The sequence below is a fragment of the Schistocerca americana genome, chromosome 2, assembly GCF_021461395.2.
Source record: "Schistocerca americana isolate TAMUIC-IGC-003095 chromosome 2, iqSchAmer2.1, whole genome shotgun sequence".
In the NCBI taxonomy this organism is placed as follows: Eukaryota; Metazoa; Arthropoda; class Insecta; order Orthoptera; family Acrididae; genus Schistocerca; species Schistocerca americana.
In genome coordinates, this window is record NC_060120.1 from 687,326,406 (window position 1) to 687,351,578 (window position 25,173).

The 25,173-nt window shown below is 39.0% G+C and overlaps 1 protein-coding gene across 4 annotated transcripts in view; it reads right to left on the bottom strand.

Moving 5' to 3' along the window:
- Window positions 1–25,173, bottom strand: part of LOC124592677 (protein timeless) — a 396,167-nt gene that overhangs the window by 150,036 nt on the left and 220,958 nt on the right. For all 4 annotated transcript variants that reach the window (XM_047131864.1, XM_047131861.1, XM_047131860.1 and 1 more), the window contains 4 exons: window positions 14,194–14,340; window positions 3,004–3,159; window positions 528–579; window positions 301–443 (listed from right to left, as the gene is read on the bottom strand). In XM_047131864.1, the coding sequence (XP_046987820.1) occupies window positions 301–443; window positions 528–579; window positions 3,004–3,159; window positions 14,194–14,340 (498 nt within the window). The remainder of the gene's footprint in view (window positions 1–300; window positions 444–527; window positions 580–3,003; window positions 3,160–14,193; window positions 14,341–25,173) is intronic.

The following is a 25,173-nucleotide window of genomic DNA, read 5'->3' on the forward strand; positions in this document are numbered from 1 at the left end:
TGTGTAATAACTGAAAACTATGTACGTTATATTAAATATTGCAGTTTTGCACATTTCAAAAGATATCCATGTCGAGAGAGAGGTAGTTGGTGCAATGTGAAAAGATGTACAGGACTAGAGACAAAAGTCTTACAAATGTATTTTCTTAAGAAAAACAGTGAAACAATAATGACACTGAAATAATATCCACTGAGGAAGAGATAATATATCCGATGTGACCATATTACAGGCAAATAAGTGACAAAAAATAAAGGTGAATATATTTTCCAGATAACAAATATGAAACAGTCATATCATTACCTTCTGTTCAGTGGCTGTTGAGTGAGATGGAGTGACTTCTTCAGAATCACTCCGATGTTTTTTTTTATTGAAGGTTTTGCCTACACTTGGTTTTCTATTTGGTCGCATTGGGGTTTGAGGCTTACGTTGGATTTCAACTGTATCTGTGCAGAAAATGTTTATTTTATTTTCACATGGAAATTACAGTTAAAAGAAGAAGTCTTACAGGAATTCCGTTTGGAACTTACTTTTTCTGTTTGCTTTGTTTGCTTCACAGTGAGATGTTTTTCTATAAGAATGCTGCAATTGGAAACATATAATTTTTAATAAATTAGGTTATATCTATTAAATGTCTCAAACAATTGGAAACATATAATTTTTTATAAATTTGGTTATATCTATTAAATGTCTCAAAAATCATTGACTAATTTCCAAGTACCCTTATTAATAAGCAACATTACTAACAACTATTTCAGCATTACAAAAATTACCAAAATTTGCTTTAAACATCTTATTCTCTACACTGCCGGATTCCAATCTGAGTACCCTGTATTTAAATATTGTTATGAAAGGGTGCTAAACTACTGCATAAAATGGAACAGTTTTTTATTTTTAAAATCATGCCTCTAAATGTAACAAATGTGTACTGAGACATTGCCATAATGTGTAACACTTTTTGTCCATAAAATAGAAAAGTCTTTTAATTTATCACAGATGTACACTTTTCAGAAAAATAATTCTGTTTATGAACAACTTATGAGACAGTAAAACATTACTTACTATGCCCACAACATAAATTGGCACTTCGTGCCAGAGCTGCTGAGAGTGGACTACCTTTGTGTATCAGGAAACATCTGAAATCATGTTGTGCCTGTGTTTTCACAGAAGCGTAGGTGATAATACAAGAAAAGAACAACTGTTTAAATGATTTTATATTGCCAAAACTGAAATCTTGTGACTGCAAATTACAAAATACCACTGTAAAATGCTATTTCAGACATTATTGTTTACTAGCTAATGTTGGCAGAAACATGTCAGCACTGACTGACACTAATTCTTCTGCTCTCAGCACCCCTCACACAAAATGCCAAGTTATACTGAACATATAGCATATTGCTGTGGGACTCATAAATTTAAAAATAGGCAAAACTTTTCACTCTCATAATTTTTAAAACTCTCTCATAAACACATGGAGAAAAACAGGAAAAAATGGAAGGGTATATTGCAGAAAAGAAAATGAAAAGTTGTGTGTGTTGATGGTGTTGTTGTTGTTGTTGTGGTCTTCAGTCCTGAGACTGGTTTGATGCAGCTCTCCATGCTACTCTATCTTGTGCAAGCTTCTTCATCTCCCAGTACCTACTGCAACCTACATCCTTCTGAATCTGCTTAGTGTATTCATCTCTTGGTCTCCCTCTACGATTTTTACCCTCCATGCTGCCCTCCAATGCTAAATTTGTGATCCCTTGATGCCTCAAAACATGTCCTACCAACCGATCCCTTCTTCTAGTCAAGTTGTGCCACAAACTTCTCTTCTCCCCAATCCTATTCAATACCTCCTCATTAGTTACGTGATCTACCCACCTTATCTTCAGCATTCTTCTGTAGCACCACATTTCGAAAGCATGTTGATGGTACTTGAATTTAAAAGTAACAATATTTGTAACAGCTAATATTAAAGTCTTTAGCATAGGGTATAGTGGAAATACCAAAAAAATAAAAGCAGGAAGAATGTGACAAAAAATGGCTTCAGCTGAACAGGAAATAGCAGACAAGAACCAATTAAAAATAAATTTCATTAAATATGTTTTTACAAGTCAAACTTTATTTATTTTCTTTATTGGTCAAGCAGAGGCAGAAAGACAAAGGATGGGAATGAAGAAACCATGAGAGAAGTTTCACATTCATTAATGAGTCCACCTGCTCCTAATTAATGCTTGCATCTCCTCTTTCTGCAATTCTCTTCAAAATGTTGATCTTTTTCTCTGTCCCAATTTACACTTCAAACTTCATTAATAACACTAACAATAATTTTTTTTCTATTTCTTTCACTCATTTCTCATAGCCTCTTCAACAAATTCTGCTCCCACATTGTGTTTTTACATAACCTTGTAACATTTGCACCAAGCAATTTTATTCAGGTAAAGCTCTCATCCCTGACTTATATGTTGTCCAGGCTTAGCTTATGTGTTGACAGTTTTCCTGATTTAGGGTTTACAACTTCTTTTTGTTTCAACAAAAAATTTTATTTTTTCCTTTTTCCCATCCTCCCCAACCCTCCTCTCTACCTCTACCTCACCCCCCCTCTCACCCTCTCACCCTCTCTCTCTCTCTCTCTCTCTCTCTCTCTCTCTCTCTCTCTCTCTCTCTCTCTCTCTCCCCCCCCCCCCCCCCCTCACATGCACACACACACACACACACACACACACACACACAATTATGTACAAATTATTTTAAAAAGTTCCATATGTTAGAAATTGAGTATTAATTCTTTCATATTTTTAATCTGACATCTTGATTCAATCATTCCAGCTTAACAATACATAGGTACATATGTACCCCTGTAGATAACATAATTTTAATATATAGTGCTGCAGGAAATATGTGTTATTTCTACTTGCAATACCTGAAATAAATAATTTTACTCAGTAAGTTGGCTCTCACTCCTCCATCAGTGATACTGACAATTTATTATAAAAATTAGTGTATTTAGCATATATGGTATACCTGTTTTGAGGGATGTTGTTCATTTGTATTTTGTTTCATTTCACCAGTGCCACAGTGATTAGTGAGTGATTTCTCATAATTGTTACCACCATTGTCTGAGGAATCAGATGTTGGGTCTGACGTTACCATAGTTGAAGAGTCTTCTGCACCTTGATCCTGCACAAATATTAGAGTTACAAGCAATTATATACAAATTTTCTTCTTCTTTTTTCAATAAATCATTGAACAAAATAAAAACAATTACACAACATGTAAGAATTAATTGTCAGACCAAATGAACTGAATGAGTATCCTGACCTTCTGATATCAAAGAATCTGCTTTTAAAATTGGAATATAAATAACGTTGTGAATAAAGATAACCACTCAGTATATAGCAGTATTATTAAGCAGTGTAACATTGCAACTCAGCTTATGAACTGGTATTTATCTTCAGAGCGCGCGCACGCACGCACGCACACACACACACACACACACACACACACACACACACACACACAGATAGAGAGAGAGAGAGAGAGAGAGAGAGAGAGAGAGATGGTGAGGTTAGGGGGGAGGGTGGGGGGAGACATTTTCCAAAGCTGCAGCCCAACATATCCAGTCAGTCCACAGGTCCAGTATAATGTAACTCTTGTTAGTTCCACTGAGCAACACCTCCATTATACAGTGAGTGGTTTCTTTACACATTTTATTGTCTATATTCCATATCAGAAATCCTAGTCACTTAATGGTGTTAGTCATCAAGTTAATCAGATGACTAAGAGGAAAAATGTAATCTGAAAGCCAATCAATGCAAACAATACGTTTGAAACTCTAGTGTTAGAATCTAAACTGTTTCTGAGACATTTTACCAGTAGTTTATTGCTGTTTAGGGCTTTTATTTGAACAGACAGCACTACTGAGGATGTCCACACTTACACTGCATTTCACAACGTAGGTACAAGATTGCATTTCACAACACAGGTGTCAAGTTCTATCTCGTGTTTGTGGCAGCATGTCTCGAATATTACCAAACTTAAGTTTTATTTATTGCAATTTTTGATTGCACAGGGATTTCATGTAGGGCTCTGAATTCATATACTGAACATAATTAATTATCTAAATCAAGGACTATAAATTAGCACTGCATAGGTATTTCTAGTTTCACAGTTTGTCTATAAGGGTTCATATGCAAGTTCACTGATTAAAGATACTGTAGTGTGGCTAGCTCTCGATCAGAAAGGTCACACAATGCCTGCACAGTATTACTAAGCCTGCTTTATTGTTTAATGCTATGATATCTGCACAACAAGCATTTGACAATGAGGTACGAGATAGCTAGACATTGTCAGAACCTACAACCAGTTGAGGATAGTTACCTAGAGGACAGTGACCCTGAGAACAGTTGCCTCTCAACTTCCAAAATTAATTCTGTTTCACCACCACACCCTCGCATGGTAGTGTCGCATAGATCAGTTGTTTGTAGTAAAACCTTCACACTCTTGGTAGCTGATACACTTGAGGAGCATGGAGAACAATGTTGCTCCTGTTCCAGTGAGGTAGCATTCTTGAAGCTGCACTTCCTCAATGTTGTCACTGAATACCCTTAGTTTTAAACTGAATAACTCGTATGCTAAATGCCACATACAGCAAACCAGAAGTCAGTGACCATATCACGATGTGCAATGCTTGATATGCAACAAGCAGGGCAACCTAGTGGCAGTTTGCATGAGCCAGTGCATCACATCATGACAAGGCAGAACAGTGGTCAATTGCATAGTGTTGTAGACCATTTCAGAAGTGATAGCACTGACCAAGCTTCTGCTCTGCCTCACTATTAACATTGTGCGTGTGCTATTCCAAATTGACACCAGGGCTGCAGTGCCACTCAGTAATATGGACATATTGGGGTGCAGCTATCTTGGCGGCAAATTGGCACTTATAATAAAGAATCTATACCCCTACAAGGATAGCCACTGCTTCAAAAAAGGTGTAGAAATGCAGCTGATTGCACTGATTTTTTAGGATTCTGTGGTGTAACAGTGCACCCACATTTCATCACAGGTCACAATCCACTGCAAAACACGTTCCCCTTTGGTTTGGTGGCATGTCAGTAGCTGTTTGCACACCTCAAAATGACAAAATTTGTGCTCTGTGGTGAGAAGATGAGGTACCCACCTTGTGGAAAGTTTTTTAAATCCAAGGTTATCAGTAATTATCACCTAAGCACTACCAAATCTTACGCCAACCTCAGTAGCAATTTCAGCAACTGTTATTCAGCCATTATCTTCAATAAGCTGGATAACAATGCAAATGTTCTCCTCAGTCTTGCAGGTCCTCAAGCAATGTCAACTTTTCCTTACCCTTGTAAAAATTGTGCTGTAAAATTTTTAAAAATTTTGGATGGTTTTATGCCCTCTGTTGTGAGAAACTTGATTAAAATGCATTGTGCAACAGATAACGCCACCTCTTGCTCTGATGTTGCGATACTGACTAAAGAAACAGTATGACAATGTTCTACTAGCTGTGGAGAATGATCACTGGAAACAAAAGCAACAATGAGAAGATATCGTGAGACTCCCCACTTACGAAATGACATGTAAAACTAAATTTCAGTTTGTATTTGATTCACCCTCATAGGAGCAGTAAAAGACGGACCTCGATCTTTCACAGGTGTGAGGGTAATCGCTTCAATAACAGTGAAGGGGCCATGCCAACAGTCATTGTTCATAAACCATCTGAAGCCATTAGAAAATGTGTCGATTTTAAGGCCAACATCAATGCCCAGTAACAGACAAACTGCTAACAAATTTACCAGGTGGTCACTACTTTCTAATATCAATCTCTCACATACGAGGGTAAGTCAATTATTATCTGCAAAGAAGTTATAAAATTTTATTGTAATCAAATAGGAAACTTACAAGAACATCATTTTATGACATAATTTTCTTGCATTTCAACGCACTTGGTCCATCATTGTACAAGCTTCCTGATGCCCTCATAAAAGAAGGTCTCAGTTGAGCTGCGAGCCAGGAATGCATTGCTTCTTTCACTGCTTCGTCCGATGCAAATTGACAGCCCCTTAATGCCTGTTTGAATGGACCAAACAAGTGATAGTCAGAAGGGGAAAGATCGGGACTGTATGGAGGATGATCCAGTGCTTCAAATTTGAGTTTCTGGAGCATTTCAGCAGTATGGGCAGCAGTATGCAGACGGGCATTGTTGTGCAACAATACAACACCTTTTGACAGTAATCCTCGGTGTTTGCTTCAAATTGCAGGCTTTAGCATCTCACTGTAACATATACTGTTTACTGTTGTGCCCCTTTCCCCATAATGTTCCAGTACTGGACCTTGTGTGTCCCAAAAAACCGTAAGCATAAGTTTTCCTGCGGGCAGTTGAGTCTTGAACTTTTTCTTGCACGGCGAATTTGGATGTTTCCATTCCATACTCTGCCGTTTACTCTCCAGCTCGTAATGATGGCTCCATGTTTTGTCATCAGTTATAATCCTGTCTAAGAAGTTGTCCCTTTCATTGCCATAGCAATCCAAATGTTTTTTGCAGATGTCCAAGCGCATTTGTTTATGCAATTGTGGGAGTTATTTGGGACCCATATTGCACAATATTTATGAAACCTAAGTCTGTTCTGGATGATTTCGTAGGCAGAACCATGACTAATTTGCATGTGATGTACCACTTCATCAATAGTTAATCGTCTGTCTAAGAGAATCATTTCTTGTGAACATTCAATGGTTTCTTCATTTGTGGCAATAAACAGTCGTCCGGCTCCTTCACTGTACGTAACACTTGTGCGACCATTTTGAAATTTTACAATCCATTCGTAGACACTCCACTGTGGCAAAACACTGTTCCCGTACTGTACCAAAGACTCGGCCCCTGATACGCCTTCCGACCACAAAAAACATATCACTGAACATTGGTCTCCTTTGGTGCAAATAGACAGCAGAGCAGACATGATTAACAGCACGGCAGCAATAACAAAACAAACCTGGCAGCTTGAAAATTGCAAAGATATACCAACAAATAAACAAAGCATGCGTCATCAACATAAAACGACAGTACTACCAAAATAAACAGAAATATAACTTAATTGCGGATAATAACTGACTTACCTTCATACATATCTACAGTTACCCTTGGATGCTGACATACAAGTTATCCTTGTAATAAACATTCATATTGGATTATACCAATACAACTGATTACCATCAATGTCACAAGGGCGCCAGCAATCTTATGAAGGTTTCTGCAACAGCTCTTGCTCACTACTCAGCAGTGTGTTAACAATTTATGTGACATAATCATGATAAGAACCATGAGGAAGCAACACCTTTACAGTTTACCTGCTTTGTTTGATAGGCTCCAGACTCACAGTCTTAAGTGTAGATTAGATAAGTGCACTTTCTTTAAACCTCATGTAAAATAAACAGAACATATATTAAGTACAGACGGTCTTTGACCAATGTCAGATCATCTGGAGGTATAAAACAAACTGCCGTTTTTCCCATAATCTTAAAGAACTCCAAACTTTTCTCATCATCATCATTTAAGACTGATTATGCCTTTCAGCGTTCAGTCTGGAGCATAGTCCCCCTTATAAAATTCCTCCATGATCCCCAATTCAGTGCTAACATTGGTGCCTCTTCTGATGTTAACCCTATTACTTCAAAATCATTCTTAACCAAATCCAGGTACCTTCTCCTTGGTCTACCCCGACTCCTCCTACCCTCTACTGCTGAACCCATGAGTCTCTTGGGTAACCTTGCTTCTCGCATGCATGTAACATGACCCCACCATCTAAGCCTGATCGCCCTGACTGCTACATCTATAGAGTTCATTCCCAGTTTTTCTTTGATTTCCTCACTGTGGCCACCCTCCTGCCATTGTTCCCATCTACTAGTACCTGCAATCATCCCAGCTACTTTCATATCCGTAACCTCAACCTTATTGATAAGGTAACCTGAATCCTACCCAGCTTTCGCTCCCATACAACAAAGTTGGTCAAAAGATTGAACGGTGCACAGATAATTTAGTCTTGGTACTGACTTCCTTCTTGCAGAAGAGAGTAGATCGTAGACGAGTGCTCACTGCATTAGCTTTGCTACACCTCGCTTCCAGTTCTTTCACTATGTTGCCATCCTGTGAGAATATGCATCCTAAGTACTTGAAACCGTCCACCTGTTCTAACTTTGTTCCTCCTATTTGGCACTCAATCCGTTTATATCTCTTTCCATATGATATTACCTTCTTTTTGGAGATGCTAATCTTCATACCATAGTCCTTACATTTCTGATCTAGCTCTGAAATATTACTTTGCAAACTTTCAATCGAGTTTGCCATCACAAATAAGTCATCCGCATATGCAAGACTGCTTATTTTGTGTTCACACATCTTAATCTCACCCAGCCACTCTATTGTTTTCAACATATGATCCATAAATAATATGAACCACAGTGGAGACAGGTTGCAGCTTTGTCTTACCGCTGTGACTACTCTGAACCATGAACTCAATTTACCGTCAACTCTAACTGCTGCCTGACTATCTATGTAAAGACCTTTAATTGCTTGCAAAAGTTTGCCTCCTATTCCATAATCTCATAGAACAGACAATAACTTCCTCCTAGTAACCCGGTCATATGCCTTTTCTAGATCTATAATGCATAGATACAATTCCCTGTTCCACTCGTAGCACTTCTCCATTATTTGCCATAAGCTAAAGATCTGGTCCTGACAACCTCTAAGAGAACTAAACCCACACTGAATTTCATCCAATTTGTCCTCAACTAATACTCGCACTTTCCTTTCAACAATAACTGAGAAGATTTTACCCACAACGCTGATTAAAGAGATACCTCTGTAGTTGTTACTATCTTTTCTGTTTCCATGTTTAAAGATTGGTGTGATTACTGCTTTCGTCCAGTCTGATGGAACCTGTCCCAACTCCCACGCCATTTCAATTATCCTGTGTAGCCATTTAAGACCTGACATTCCACTGTATTTGATGAGTTCCAACTTAATTTCATCCACCCCAGCCGTTTTATTGCACTGCAATCTATTGACCATTTTCCCCACTTCCTCAAATGTGATCATATTTCCTTCATCATTCCTATCCCATTGTACATCGAAATCTGAAACATTACTGATCGTATTTTCACCTACATTGAGCAACTCTTCAAAATATTCCCTCCATCTGCCCCAGGCATCAACAGGATTCACCAGTAATTTTCCTGACCTGTCCAAAATATTTGTCATTTCCTTCTTACCTCCCTTTCGAAGACTGCTAATTGCACTCCAGAATGGTTTTCCAGCAGCTTGACCATAAGTCTCCAACCTGTTTCCAAAGTCTTCCCAAGATTTCTTCTTGGATGCTGCAATTATCTGTTTGGCTTTGTTTCTTTCTTCAACATAACTTTCTCTCTCTACCTGAGTTCTAGTATGTAGCCATTTTTGATACGCCTTCTTTTTCCTTTTACAGGCTGCCTTGACTGTGTCATTCCACCCAGCTGTTCGCTTCATCCTACCTTTACACACTACTGTTCCAAGACATTCTTTAGCCACTTCTAGTACTGTGTCCCTGTACCTTGTCCATTCCTTTCCCAATGACTGTAATTGACTACATTCAACTAACTGGTACCTTTCTAAGATCACTGTTATGCACTTGTGCCTGATTTCCTTATCCTGAAGTTTCTCCACTCTTATCCTCCTACATATGGACCTGACCTCCTGCGCTTTCGGCGTCACAATTCCAATTTCACTGCAGATCAAATAGTGATCAGTGTCATCAAAGAATCCCCTGAATACATGTGTGTCCCTCACAGCCTTCCTGAATTCCTGATCTGTTATTACATAGTCAATGACAGATCTGGCTCCCCTGCCTTCCCAAGTATACCAATGAATGTTCTTATGTTTAAAAAACGAGTTTGTGATTACTAAGCCCATACTGGTACAGAAATCCAAGAGTTGTTTCCCATTCCTGTTGGCTTCCATATCCTCTCCAAATTTACCCATAACCTTTTCATACCCTTCTGTTCGATTTCCAATCCTGGCATTAAAATCACCAATGAGCAGAACACTGTCCCTGTCCTTTACTCTAACAACTACATCACTGAGTGCGTCATAAAAACTATCCATCTTATCTTGATCTGTCCCTTCACAATGTGAATATACTGACACAATCCTAATTTTCTTGCTTGACACTATCAAGTCTATCCACATCAGTCATTCGTTTACATACCTTATTGCAACTACGCTGGGTTCCATTTCTTTCCTGATGTAAAGCCCTACACCCCACTGTGCTATTCCTACTTTGACTCCTGACAGTTAGGCCTTGTATTCTCCCACTTCCTCTTATTTCTCACCCCTTACCCGAATGTCACTAACAGCTAAAATGTCCAACCCCATCTTACTTGCAGCCTCTGCTAGCTCTACCTTCTTCCCGGAGTAGCCCCCATTGATATTAATAGCTCCCCATCTCGTTACCATTCGTTTGCCGAGTCGTATCTTAGGAGTCCCTGGTTTATCAATTAGAGGTGGGACTGCGTCACCACCAAAGGTCTGAGGCATTTTGCTCTGATTGTTGCCAGCATCATATTTAAAGTACCAGGGAAGCAGGTTGCTAACCTTACTTGCCCCAGATCCCATTGAGTTTTACCCCTAATGGTTGAGGAACTAACCGGTGGATTTGCCGTCTGAGCACAAAGGTGACCACGACTCCGAATATGTCCGAGATGCCCAGCCTTATTCCAAAGTAACTGGTATCGAGACTGTCAGGACCACTTACTTGGCCACTCATACGTTGCCCATGATGCATGAACTAGGACATGACAACAGGAACCCACACCATGAACTTTTCTAAGGAAAATAAATTATTATGGAAAATTCATATCCAAGTAGGCCTATATTTGTCATCCTCTAAATTTGTGTGTGGTCTGTCAGCTGCCAGAGAACCTTTGCTACCTGAAAAAGAGTGCCTCAAACCTGTCTTTCTTTATTGATGATTATGCCCAAAATATGGATTATGTTGACCTCCGACACATCACATTTTGGCATTGGTATGATTCTAACCTTCTAACCCACACAAACACCTACAAGACAGAACATCCTTTTATGTTCCCATACTAAACTTTATCCCTGGTAAAAAATTTCTCATGTTGAAAAAAACAACCTTAACCACAATTTACGGGGTGAAAAAGTTCCATGTATTCCATATAGTATCAAGTTACAGTTAGTGACAGACCAGAGCTACTTATCTCTCTGTTTGATCCAAAGTGAAAATCCATGAGCAAACGACATGGAGGCTTCATGGTGTGCCTTGTTTCTCAGCAATTATAACTGCAACATTCACTACAGGCCCACTTTGTAACATGTCAACACTGACATGTTATCCTGTCTCCAAACAGGGTCTGACACAGGATTCAATAAAAAGGAGGTTGTTTGCTTTTCCATCAATCAAAATATAAAGCATACACAAACAGAGTTCACAATCACGGCCCATCATGACATGAGTGCAACACAGAAGAACCATTTCTTCATCATGTGTTATTTCAAATTCAGCAGGTTTGGCTGGAGCATAGTCAGAGGCTCAGGCTCCACTTTCAGAATGCTTTCCTCCGTGTGACACCACCTTAATGCTGTTGATGGCATCCTGCTGTTAGCCACAGAGGACACAGTGCAAAGTAGTCGTACTACCCACACACAGACTCCATATACTCCAGCTCACATCACAAGCACTGGGGAATGAGTCATATGAAGGCCACGACTAGGCATCACATTTTCTGGGTGGGAATAGATGGGTGGATAGAATGAATGGAGATCTTCTGCAATGTATGTACACAAAATCAGTTTGGCCTGTGCAGCATTTTTCACCATGGTCCAAGCCATAACATCTGTGGGAGCTGTTGATGCATGTGGATTTCATTGGATTATTCAAATGTGGCTTTTGGTAGTAGATGCCCTCTCTGAACAATATGTGCCCTGTTCAGTATCTTCACAATAGAGAATGCACTGCACACAATAGTTTCTGATGATGGTCCTCAATTCCTGGCTCTGAGTTCCACCAGTTCAGCCTGCAAAATGGCATAGGTAATCTGACTACCACTCCTTTTCACTTAGCATCAAATTTGGAAGTTGAGCAGCTGGTCAGGACCTTTAAACTTCAGGCGCTAATGGCACACTCTGAGGAAGCCCTTACCCAATTACCAGCATCATATGAGTCCACCCCTATCAGTGGTCACTGCCAGCTGAACTGCTGCACAGGTAATGACCATGAATTTCACTCAGCCCGTTATGCCCAGCATCTTGGACATGGCACCATCAAACACACACTTATTACTACTCAGGCACCTATGTCTAGGCTCACATCTGTGCCCATAAGCTGGGGTAGGTGCCCCACCCTGTTGTTGGCCACAGGGGACGTAAAATGTGTGATCTCATGACTCATGCACCAATTACCCTGCAATGTCATCAAAATCAGATTCTGCCATGACACTGGAAGAATGTCACACCCAAAGCTACAATGACTGTGCGAGCAAACATTTCCAGTTTTGTGCCAACACCTAACAGTGCTCATTGGTCTCATCAGAGTGCTCCTCCCCTGCAAACATTATTATTGCGCAAAACTCCAACGCGCCATGAGCTTCATCCCTGCCTAGTATTTCAGCAGTAGCAACGAAGTACTGACAAAGAGAGGGAGCTGACCATGGAGACTGAGCTAACCTCTCCACCCACACAGCTCCCAGCTCCTGTAGTCCTGATGGGCACCACTGGAATGGCACTCTTTCTCCAGTCTACCTCACTGATGCCTCCACTCTGTTGCCACTGTTGAACAAAGTGGATGTCATGGTCCCTGTGTCAGCTCCCATGCTGCCCTACCTGCATCTCCAGTTCCCCCTCTGTCATTGGTCCCATTACTCTTTGGGAAATTACTGACATTTGGGCCAGTTAAAAGGGGAAGGAATATTGTATCACACTTGGGTCAGTTAAAAGGAATACTGTATACCCACCAAGTACCAATGAGGATAGTCCACCAGCGGGCAATGATACAAATGTGGAATTGATTAGTTGCCTGGAGAAAGACTGGAGCATAATCACTGCCCCATGCAGCAGCAGAGGCTGCCAGAAGGCACAGCTCAGATGGGCAAAGTTCTTTGGTTTTTGGCCACTTTAAACAAGTGTGCATCATGGCAGGAAATAGTCCACGTACTTGCATGAAGCACATATTCATCATCATTACAATATTGTGTTGACTGCTTCTCTTTGGACTTGGATTTCATTCTGGGTACAAATGTACTCATATATTGCTTATGACAGAGTTGGCATCCATTCTGGAAATTATCAGGTTGCACATTCCTTGATGAAGTCATATATTATTGTCTTCCAGTTAGTACTATTTGTAAATGTGTTCCACATCAGTTTGAACTTTATTCTGAGTGCTGAATAGTGGGACTTGCCTATCATAATTGTGAAGGACAAACTGTGTTTGTATCCACTGAGATAAAAATTTGCTATTGCAGCCAAGCATAATTACTATTATTCAGTAAAAGTTCAGTATTTTTACTTATAAAGAACAGACACGAAAGAGTCTTTAAGACAAAAATACACCAAGTAAGATAAAAAAAGAACATAAAAGTATCATACCAGGCAATTATTTAACTTTTGGAGGCAAAGGCGTCATTACAAAGAAAGGATAATACAACTATGTCAAACAAATGCAAAAAATGACAATTTTCATATATTTGTTAAAGATCATAGAACAGTGTCATACAGAGGCTGAAGTAGAAAGATCTAAGGAAGATTCTGTCATGTACATGAAATATAAGAAGGGGAAGGAGGAACTGGAGTGACAGGGGAGCAGTTGTTGGAACTATCATGTTTCACACACACACAACAACAACAGAAACAGGGAGGAACTGGATGCAAAAAGGTACACAGAGATTGAGACACAGTGTTTCTTAAGCATAGAAAACCCAATAGCCTTCTGTTACACATTCCATAAATTCCAAAATTAAGTTGCCCTTGAGTGCATGAAAAAGGAAGAGTATCTAACATCAAAATAACTGCTAAGTATTTTCTTCTCAAGTGTCATTTCACTTTTTTCTGTGTATGAAGAAAATTCCAAGTTGATAGGGCAGCAATTAATTAACTTATTGTTGACATTTTAGAGGATATTATGAAAATAGACACAAATATATTACCGGTGGTGAAGTGTTGCTTTCGTTATCCTCTGAGCTTTCACTAAGAGATGCTTCAAACCAGAGATTCAAAAGATTCTGCAGTGTTCCTACATGCTGATCCTTGTAGATTAATGCAATGAGCTGAACCATTGTCACACCCCAGTGTGCCTAAAACAAAGAGAAAAACACACACTATAAATACACGCAGGTAGATAGCATAAAAGTAGGATAAACATGGTTTATGGATTGTTTCGAATACAAAACAGCAGCCTGTGCAACACAATTATGAGCAATAATTTAATACAGTTTAACTAAATTAATTGGCCAAGATGTTGTTTTCATATGCTGGAAACATCAGTAAAAGTAAATGAAAAAAATGCAAATTTCAATTAATTTTGTACCTGTTTATTATTCTAAGCAGTTGGCGTTCTACAACTGACAATATTTTAGTAACATTTTTCACAAAACATTACAATCCATGTCTCTTTGCAATAGTGTGGACACATTGCAAGAAAATTTTAAGACATGTTATTCTTTATTTTAAATCCAGAAACTAGATTTCTATAATTCTTAGAAAATATGTTCACCGTTTTCACACAAACAGTTTTTTGGGTATGACAAAATAGTGGTTTTAAATATGGTTTGAACATTAGTATTCATTTATATTTCAAACTGAGTATTTTAGCAACTAAAAGAAATTAATGCCAATGTATAAAGCTTTTATTACTTTTCAACAAAGGACATTTTAAGATGGATACAGTAAAAAAAATTAGAAAAAGGCAATGCCTCCTCGGCAGATGAATGCCGGGTGGTGCATAAACACATAGGTCTATAACTTGTAATGACTGTAAGGATGCAAATGCATATGGTGATCAAAGGGAGTTGGTGATATGCACTATTACTGCTGAACTAGGATTGTGGGATCGCGTGTGTGGGTGTGCATAGCATAAACTTATCAACTGGTTCTGTAACTTCATTAGTAATTTGCACTGTTTTATTTCCAGTAATTTGGTTATACAGTATTTTAGTCTTATTTTGACTGACTTTCAGATCTACTTTCAAACTTATTCTCTTAAGTTCTTCCACTTGTTGTGGATGTTTTCTACACTAGATACAAAGACTATGATACCATCAGCAATTGATTCGAATATTTTTCATTAAGGCATGTGTTTCCTTTACTTATAATGATCTGAAAATTTTCTGAAACCGTGGTTGAAAATTGGCTGCTCTTGACAACAGAGCAGGCAGGGGCTCAGAGTCTGCAGAGCAGTGTGGTGTGCCATGGAGCTGCATCTGTGACAAAGTTCTGTAACCATGGAACTCTGTAACTAAGGAGATCTATGCATAAAACAAAACCAAATTTGACTTGGAACCGTAAGGAGAGTCTATTCACGTTATTATCTGGTTGTATGAACTTAGTCATTCAGAAGTTAAACTGATTGTAACTGGGAAAAAGAAACCCTGTTTGTGAACCTATTACCACTTACTACTCTGCAATAGTAGTCATTTCACAGGAAAAGTCTGGTTGGGGAGGGGGGGGGGGAGGGGGGGGGGAGGGGGGGGGAGTTTCCATTTTACAAAAACTATTTTCATCTGCTGTTTCAGGAAGTTTACAGTCCGTTATACACGAAGAAAACACAAATCTTAGTAGAACATACTGAATCATTTCTAATGTCATTCCACCCTTTGTGTCTAGTGAAGAAAACTTCCAAAACAAGTCAAAGAACTTAACAGAGAATGTTTGAAAGAAGGTTTGACAGGTAACCACAATAAGACCAAAATAATCAATCTCCTGAAAAGAAAAAAGTGAAATTATAGAACCAGTTAATGAGTTTTCATAGTTTAGTGCACTTGACTATGACTGTATCAACGGCAAAAGAAATAAACAGAAAAGGAAACAGGACCAGGACCTGTAGTAATTTTTGTGAATTAAATAGGCTCTTCAGGACAATACTTCTGACATGTTTGGAAAGAATGTATACAATCAGAGTATGTTGTCAGTTTTAACACACGACAGTGAGCCATTGACTTCTGATGCAAAAACCACTCAAAAACTGAGAGTTACATGTTGTGAATAACTAGGGGAGGCAGAGAACCAAAAAAATGCATCAGGAAACAGACCAAAGTGAAAGACATAATTACAACTAATAAAAAGGAAATGGAGGTGGCAGAATATATAGTCAGCAAATGGACAGTATATGAATCAAGGAAATTCTTCACTGTATTTCTTTGGATAAGAAAAGATTAAGATGATCAACAATTAAAAAGAGAAACATGAATATATACAGCTGAAGATTTTAATGCATGGAAATGTCTAAAGGAGGCCTTTTCTACCAGTAGCTTATGATTATGACCATGTGCAACAATTGACATGTACATCTACATTCTCCAAATCACTGTCAAGTGGATGGCATATACATTGATCAGTCAGAACATTATAACCACTGACATATTATCAATATAAACCCTTCACTTGGCAAGGAATGACTGCTAGTCAGACACATGCATGATGAATGTAGTATTAGTGAGTGTATTGTCTGTCTGCAGAATGGGGAAGGTGCATGATCTATCTGAGTTTGACCAAGGGCAGATTGTGATGGCTCTGAGGCTTGGCATGACTTGTCGGGTGTTTGAGGAGTGCTGCAGTGAGTGTCTTCAACACATGGTGAAACGAATATGAAACCATGTCCACATGTCATGAGGTTGGGCAGGCACCCCTCATTGCAGATGTCAGACATCATAGACTGGACAGGCTGGTAAAACAGGACAGGTGGTGAACTGTGGTGGAACTAACATCAGGTTTTAATGCTGAGCAGAGTCCAAGTGTGTCTGAACACACAGTGTACCAAACACTCCTAACAATGGGCCTGCACAACCGACGACCCACACATGTGCCAATGTTAACACCACAACATTGGCCACCTTGACTGAAATGGGCACGTGACCATCAGCATTCAACATCAGTACAGTGACAGAGCATTGCATGATCTGATGAATCCCAATACCTTCCCATTGTGCCAATGGGAAAGCACAAATCCGAAGTCGTGGAAGGGAACAGCCCCTTGATACCTGTACTGCAGGTCAAAGACAATCTGGCGGTGGCTCCATTATGCTCTGGGGAACATTCACATGGGCATCCATGGGTCCAATGGAGCTCGTGCAAGGCACGATGACAACCAAGGAGTATCGTACACTGGTTGCAGGCTGCATATACCAGTTTTTGACAATCCGGTTTCCCTACGACAGGGGTGGAAATAGGTGCATGAAAAAACAGGTAGCAGTTGTGATTTAGCACTGTTTACATGCTCCCTTGTACCAGATGAGACATGCCAGTACTACATGACCTAGCCACCTTGGTCCTCTGCACATCTGTGTGGGTTGCTTTGCTAATACTGTCATCCCATAGTGCTGTTACAGCTTGCAGCCAAAATACTGGATGCACTTATCTTCTCTATTCATGTTGACAGGTTACTTAGGTATGGTACTTCCACTGACACCTTAGCAAAATGCAATTTACTAAGGAAAAGAAAAGAATATGGTGCTGCCTTTCCTCAACATGAAACTTTACCAACAGCCTGATGGTAAACTTAACGACATCATGCACATAAAATCCACCAGCACCGACAGGTACCTGCATGCCCCCTCCCATCATCACCCAGCGCAGAAGAATGCGCCCTGTATGTTTTAATCAAAAGATCACAGGATTGACAATGAAGAACATCTGATGGCAAAACTACAAAACCTCAGGTCCATCTATAGAGACAATGGTAATGGAATGAAGCTAACAGATAAAACTATGTAGACAGAGGATGAGAGTAATAGGAAAGAGCAGAAGGGAGTACAAAACATTGTTCTATTACCATAAGTACAAGGGTCACCGAGTGTGTGGGCTAAATTCCTCAACAAGCACGTGAGAAACCAATTTCATGAAGCACCGACAAAATAAAAGGTGTTCTTGGCTCAACAAAACATGTAGTTGTCAAGCTAAATACTGCAGGATGTTACGAAATAGGCAATGAGTGTGGAGTAGTGTATGTAGGTGAGACAGGGTGACCAATTAGCAAACAAACATATAAATATGAAAGATACATTCATCTGAGACAGTGCATCAAGTCAGCAGTGGTGGAACACCAGGATGAGTGCAGGAAACTGATAATATTTTGAGAAGCTTGCATACTGCTGAAACACTACATTAACTGGAGGAGGAAGGATAGAGAGACAATAGAAATAGCAAAGCAACCCACCAACATGAATAGAGAAGATCGGTACAGACATCTAGGATTTGGCTCCCAGTAGTGGCAGTGCTACATTGTAGTGTATCATACATTGTGATTGTAAATTTTACCATCCTGTAAATGAAAGACTTGGCAACAATAATATGTTTTGTAATACAAGAAATATTACTCAAGATATAAATGAACTTCACTGAAATAGCTGTAAGAGAACTAGACACTTCTTGTTATTCAGGGTTACTCCATGAACAGAATATTACCACCCATGTTAATGCAATGCGAACTCACTTTTATCTGAAAGCTCTGATGAGTAGGTATATGTATCATGAGAAGTCTCTTTTGTGTGATAAAGAATTGTTGGCAGCTGCCATTACTGAGTTTTCAATTTACAGAAAATTAGATTAGCGTCAAACAAAATTACAAAAAAAGATCGGATGGCACTGTTGGCCGGGAGGCCCCTTTCGGGGAACTTCGGCCGCCATACTGCAAGTCCTTTTTAGTTGACGCCACTTCGGCGACTTGCGAGTCAACGATTATGGAAATGATGATGAAAGACACACAACACCCAGACCCCTGCCAGGAATCAAACCCAGGCCCCCTGTGTGCTGGCGGTAACGCTACAGCTACCCTACGAAGGCGGACACTGTCAGCATAATTTCATATATGAGAAAGTGACTCCTGTTTCAAGAACATACTTTGATTAATGTTTGAAAGGTACATTATCATTTTATTAGGAAAAACTACAGATTTATCATTACAACAGCATACTAAAATGCACAGATTGTTCAGATCGATAGTTAATGGATGTAAAGTGAGAAACTGCATGCAAGGTCATGATTTCTTACAGGAAATAACATCAACTTTTCTGATGTTTTAATTGCTAAATAATTGGACAGCTATTATCCACTTTTCATCAAATATTCTGTAATTAAAAACATACAGATTCAATTCAATCTAAGGAGATTGAATAACATTCATTGCTAGCTTCCAGCTACAAAGTTCACTTGCAGCACAATCCCTGAACATACTACAAGATTCTGCAGAGAGCTGCGTGGTGTATTCCAGCAAACTTAATGTGTTGTGAGATGAATTTGGATAACGTCATTAACTAACTATACCAGTGTGCTTTAAATAATGTATAAATAATAATATCCAAGAATCTACAACTCAAACTGTAACTGAACTGTAATTAAATCAAAAAATCCAAAACAAAGAGAATAAATGAAATATGTTTTAATTTAAGTATCATAAGTGTCATCAACAGTGACTGAACAAATTACAAATCTTTTAATTGTTAAACTGTATAGTAATATCTTGCATTGTATTCTAGTCAATGTGTTGTATTTTGTATCACAGATAGGTTTTATGGAGTCTGGTCTTGGCAGCAGAGCAGTCCAGGTCCATCACATCAGAATTTTGCATTGCTAGAGGATGATGCACAGGCAAGTACATATAAGAATCTTGTGTTCTCGCTCACCTGTGCCACTCTGATCATTTTTATTCTCTACACTAATAGAAGAAGATACATAATTTTTCCATATTTCCACTATTTTCTGTGCAGAGTCTTCAGGAGTTGTGTTGGTACATAATTGGTGTTCATTCTTTCCCTAAAGTGCTTAGAATAAGCATGTGTTAGTACTAGGAAAGTATCCAAATTAAGTATGATTATATGTTTTGTTAGTGACTTAATCTGTGGTGTGATAAAGACATGTGCACAGTTCAAAAGGCAACAAGATCAGAAATTAAAAGTTCACCCTGCCAGGGAAGTTCAGGAAGTCGTAGAACCAGCTGCATCAACTCCAAAAAAGTTTGAAGAACATCAAGTAAAGTTTTTGAGCAAATTCAATGGGTGGGTGCAGGCTAAGGAACAAAGAATTATTCACTGTGTTAATAAATGTTTTAAAGAGGCAGCAGAAAATATTTTGGTTGATAATTTACCCCAACCTAATCAAATTAAACTAGATCTGCAAGATGTGAAAGACAAATTGGGATCTTACAGTGGTGGACAAAGATGGTCCAGTCCACTGAAACATTTATGCAAGACTTAGAAGAGGACCAGAGGCAATAAAAGACTGTCCAATCAAATTGCACAAGGAGGAGAGACAACAGACCTCAAGCCTCAGATTTGAATATGGTAATGCGTGTCTGCATATCAGATGCATACTAACAATTTATTTTCTCTGCACACTGTTCATTTGTCAATAAATCTTTATACTACTGTGCAAGAGAAAGTCCTAAAACATAGACAGTTTCAGCCATTCTCACCAGATGTGAAAACTGTAGACCCTGTCAATTTCATATGAGGATTTAGAAGAGCATTACCAGGATCCTAGATTGAAGCCCAAAAGATTAACTACGTGTGAGGCTATATCCAAGGAGATGGTGCATCATGGACTATGGACATGATGGACTCGTGTAAAACATATGAACAGTTTGAACAGGAATTCCTAGCCAAATATTGGTCTCATGGAAGCTATAAATGCCTGAGGAAGGAAGTATTCAATCTGGAGCCCTTCTCTTTCAAAACCAATTTTGAAAAATGTTTGAAAGAAGCAAGATACTGGTGTGAGTCTATTACTCAGAAGGATATACTTCAGATTCTAAAAGCAAAACTACCCGCTGCAATCCTTAAACTATTACATGCTCTAGAAGACAGTTTTGAAGAATTTATGTCTGTACTTGACTCCATCTGTTTAATACAGGAGGACATAAAATTGTGAAAAGGACAAAGTAACTTTTGTGTGCATGGTGTTACTCCACATAACACTTGCACAAATAACCAACAGGCACATGAAACAACTGCTAGTTGGCTGATGCAACACAATTACAATAATGGACAACACACGAGGGGCACTCAGTAAGTAATGCTACACATTTTTCCTGAAAGCAGCTTGGTTTTATTCACAATTCCAATACACCACACAATTCCCCAACTCTTTTGGCTAAAAAACCCTATTCTTCAAGATAATTTCTATTCAATATGATGGCCTTACACAAACTGACTGGGAGAGCCTCTATGTACACATGGTACCCCTCAACTGGTCAACATCACAGCCAACATCTTGCTGCAACAATAATATCTCCATCAACCACATACTGCTTCCCACAAAAGTGCATCCCTCATTGAGCCAAACTAATGGAAGTTGGAAGGTGTGAGATGTTTGCTGTAGAGCAAATGAGGAATAACAGTGACCTCCACTTGGGTGCATAAATTTCCTGAGAGTAGTGAAATACATTCCAAGTTAACCTTTGCACCATGAGGGAGGACATCAAACAGAACAGAACCTTCATAGTCCCAGAAACTGTCACCATGACTGAGGGTGCGACTTTGAAGTTTTTCTTTGTAGGAGAGGCAGTGTGGCACCACTCCATGGATTGGCATTTTGTTTCCGGTTCAAAGTGATGAACCCACATTACATCGCCCCTGATGACGTTCGAAAAAAAGTTGTCATGATCAGCCTCAAAAGGCGCAAGCAACTCTGTGCAGATGTTCCTTCCTTGCTCTTCATAGTCTTCCAACAGCTGCTGAGGAACCCAGTAGGCAAACACCTTTGAGTACCCCAACTGTTGGGCGAGTATGTTAGCACTACCAACAGATGTCCAGCTGTGCAATGAGGTGTTTGACTGTGATCTGTCAATCACCTTGAGTGAGAGTGTCCTCCTGTTCCAACACTGCAGAAGTCACAGCTGTGCACAGCTGGCTGCACACAGGAGACTGTACAGGTTTGTGAGATCTTGTTGGAATAGTGACAGATGCCTCACCCAAAACTCATTGTGCCTTTGTTTATTGCCAGTTCCACTTGGACGTTCTGCAAGTGTCAATGAATATCTGCGATGCTCTTGTTTTCCACCAAAAGGAACACAGTGACATTACAGCCACCATTTTGAATGCTACATATAGCTTCATCACCAATCAGAATTTCGTGAAACTATAAGGGCTGAATTGGGATTGTTCCATGATGTTCCACAACAAATTCCACATTTTTTCAACTGAAATTGGCCAATAGAAAAAATGTGTTGCATTACTTATTGAACGCTCCTCTTAATAACTAAAGACAAAATGGGAACGGTTGCAGTCACTGTCCTAAATAAGGTAGGCAGAAGATCGGAAAGGAGATACAATCCAGGTTTTATTCCAGTGTGATCAGTCACCTTATCATAATCAGTCACATCAGCTGCTACCTACAAATAATAATTGCTGAAAACAATCACCAGTAATGATGGAAGTCAAAGCTGTTCATTCTAATAATTATTATCTGTTAAACTAGACTCGACCGGATTGTGCCCAGAGATTGGCCATGGATTTCAATAGGGACTTTGAGCCTACCATTCAGTTCTTTTGATATAATGATGGAGAGAACATCTGGGAGGAACTCTGTGCAAATGTTAATGAATGTAAGAGAGAATATCCCTCAGCACTGGTATCAGCCATTCAGGCAACAGTGGAGGATACACCAGTTACAGTTGCACTAGATAGTAGAGCATTGGTGAATGTTGTATCAGGCAGCTTCTTCCAGAAAATATCACAAAGGACCCAGTTACCCAGTTTTCTAGTTCACAACTGTAAAATTAGTGGAGCTATAGACATACAATCATAGCGTATAAGAATACAGACATACTGGAGAGTTGGAAAATGCAGCAATTAAATCCGCATACCTAGTGATAAATAAATTGGTACTCAAATGTATTCTAGGCCTAGAGGGGATCTGGCAGAGGGTCGAACAGATTGACTTATCCATGAGGAAGGTTCTTTTTTGGACCAACAGAGTGGTGGCTCAAGTAGATTTGATACAAAAGAAGGGTAATCACAGTAAGTACTGCTGACGGGTAAGGATAAAATCAATAGTGAAGCAGGGCCAATGAACTCACATTTTTCCAGTAAAGGTAATGAATGTGCTCAGATTGTCAGACCAACTATAACAAAAGTCAACTGAGCCAGACCACTTTACACTTGAGGAAAGAAAACAATTGCCTGACCTCCTGAAACAGTACTATAAAGTGTTTGAGGAAAACCAGGAATGATGAAAGGACATACCTTTGATTTAGATGTTTTACCTCATCAAACATACTTCGACAACTTTTGTTCAATTCCACGGAGATAATGTCAATCAGTGGATGAAGAGATACAGAGGATGCTCAAGTGAGATTTAACAAAACCATCAACCAGTCCATAATGCAGTCCGCTCCTAGTTGTACCCACATCAAGAGCTTAAAAAGTTCTATGCTTGAAGGAAGAGAAGAAGTGACATGCCTGATCCTAAAGCATACATATGACTGTCATATGTAATTATAAATATATTGTCTAAAAACAAAGATGATGGAACTTACCAAACGAAATCGTTGGTATGTTGATAGAGACACTAACAAACACAAACACAAAATTCAAGCTTTCGCAACCCACTGTTGCTTCATCAGGAAAGAGGGAAGGAGAGGGAAAGACGAAAGGATGTGGGTTTTAAGGGAGAGGGTAAGGAGTCATTCCAATCCCGGGAGCGGAAAGACTTACCTTGGGGGGGAAAAAAGGACAGGTATACACTCGCACACACACACACACACACACACACACACACACACACACACACACACATATCCATCCACACATATACAGACACACGCAGACATTTTGTGTATAAATATATGGTGTTAGTTATAATGTGACAAGTTTTCTTTAAATTTTCAGCAGTTATTGTATGTGTAATATACAAATACATGCAAATCGAGATATATTATTAGTGTGTATGTCTGAATATGGATTAATGACATTTCTTCCTGGCAGCATATGATTCATTAATTGATTCAAATGTTGTGATATGTTGTAAATAATAATGATTTTCTGATTTTTCATTACTTATCAGTAAAGCTGTTAATAATGACGATATAACAGTATTAAAGTTACACAGTTTAATTTAGTCAAATGGTTTGATAATTTTAAGAAGTTTTGTTGAAGAGAGCCTTCTGCAATTACAATTAATGTAATAATTCCCAATTGAAAATGAGCCACCATGGATACTATTCCTACACTGATTAGGATTACCATGTATTCCATAGCTGAGGCACTTTACATTCATGTACATTGTTTGTAACAAGATGGGATGAGTCTTGAGGTCGTTGTGATGTTTTATGCTCTCAAAATGTCCCATCCTACTTTGGAGGTATTTCACTGGGCTTCAGATTATTGGTGCTGGGTGTGGTATCACTGATCTAACTAATCGCTGAACTGAATTCGATCAGCTTCGGGGGCAGTAATCATATCAATTGTTTTGTAATAAAAGACGCATGAAACTTTCTATTATCAAAGTCTATTGGAAAAAATGACAAGCTATAACTACTAGTAATGAACTTCATATGAAGTGTTGTAAGGTATAATGTGGAAGAGCAGAGAACTCATGAACACACACATCTGCAGGTTCATGTGTGAATTAATGTAGTGGCTGTACACAAACTGTGAAAATTTGCTGTTAGACTGTGGAATGTCACTTGATCTTTGGACAATGCATTAAATATTACTGTCACCAAGATGTCCACAAGTGCATGTAACACTGTGATGAATATGGGATACCTGGAGTGTACCAAGATCAACCAGTGATTGTTGATATGGTCCTCCACAGTACACAAGTGACTGATGAGTGGATGTCAGTAGTCATAACTCTCAATTCAGGCTCAGCTACTCCGTTAAAATAACTCTTCTAAATCCCAAAATTCAGCACAGATCAGAAATGAATAAACTGTTTCTACTAACCTCACTGTTTTACAGTAAAATCAAATAATG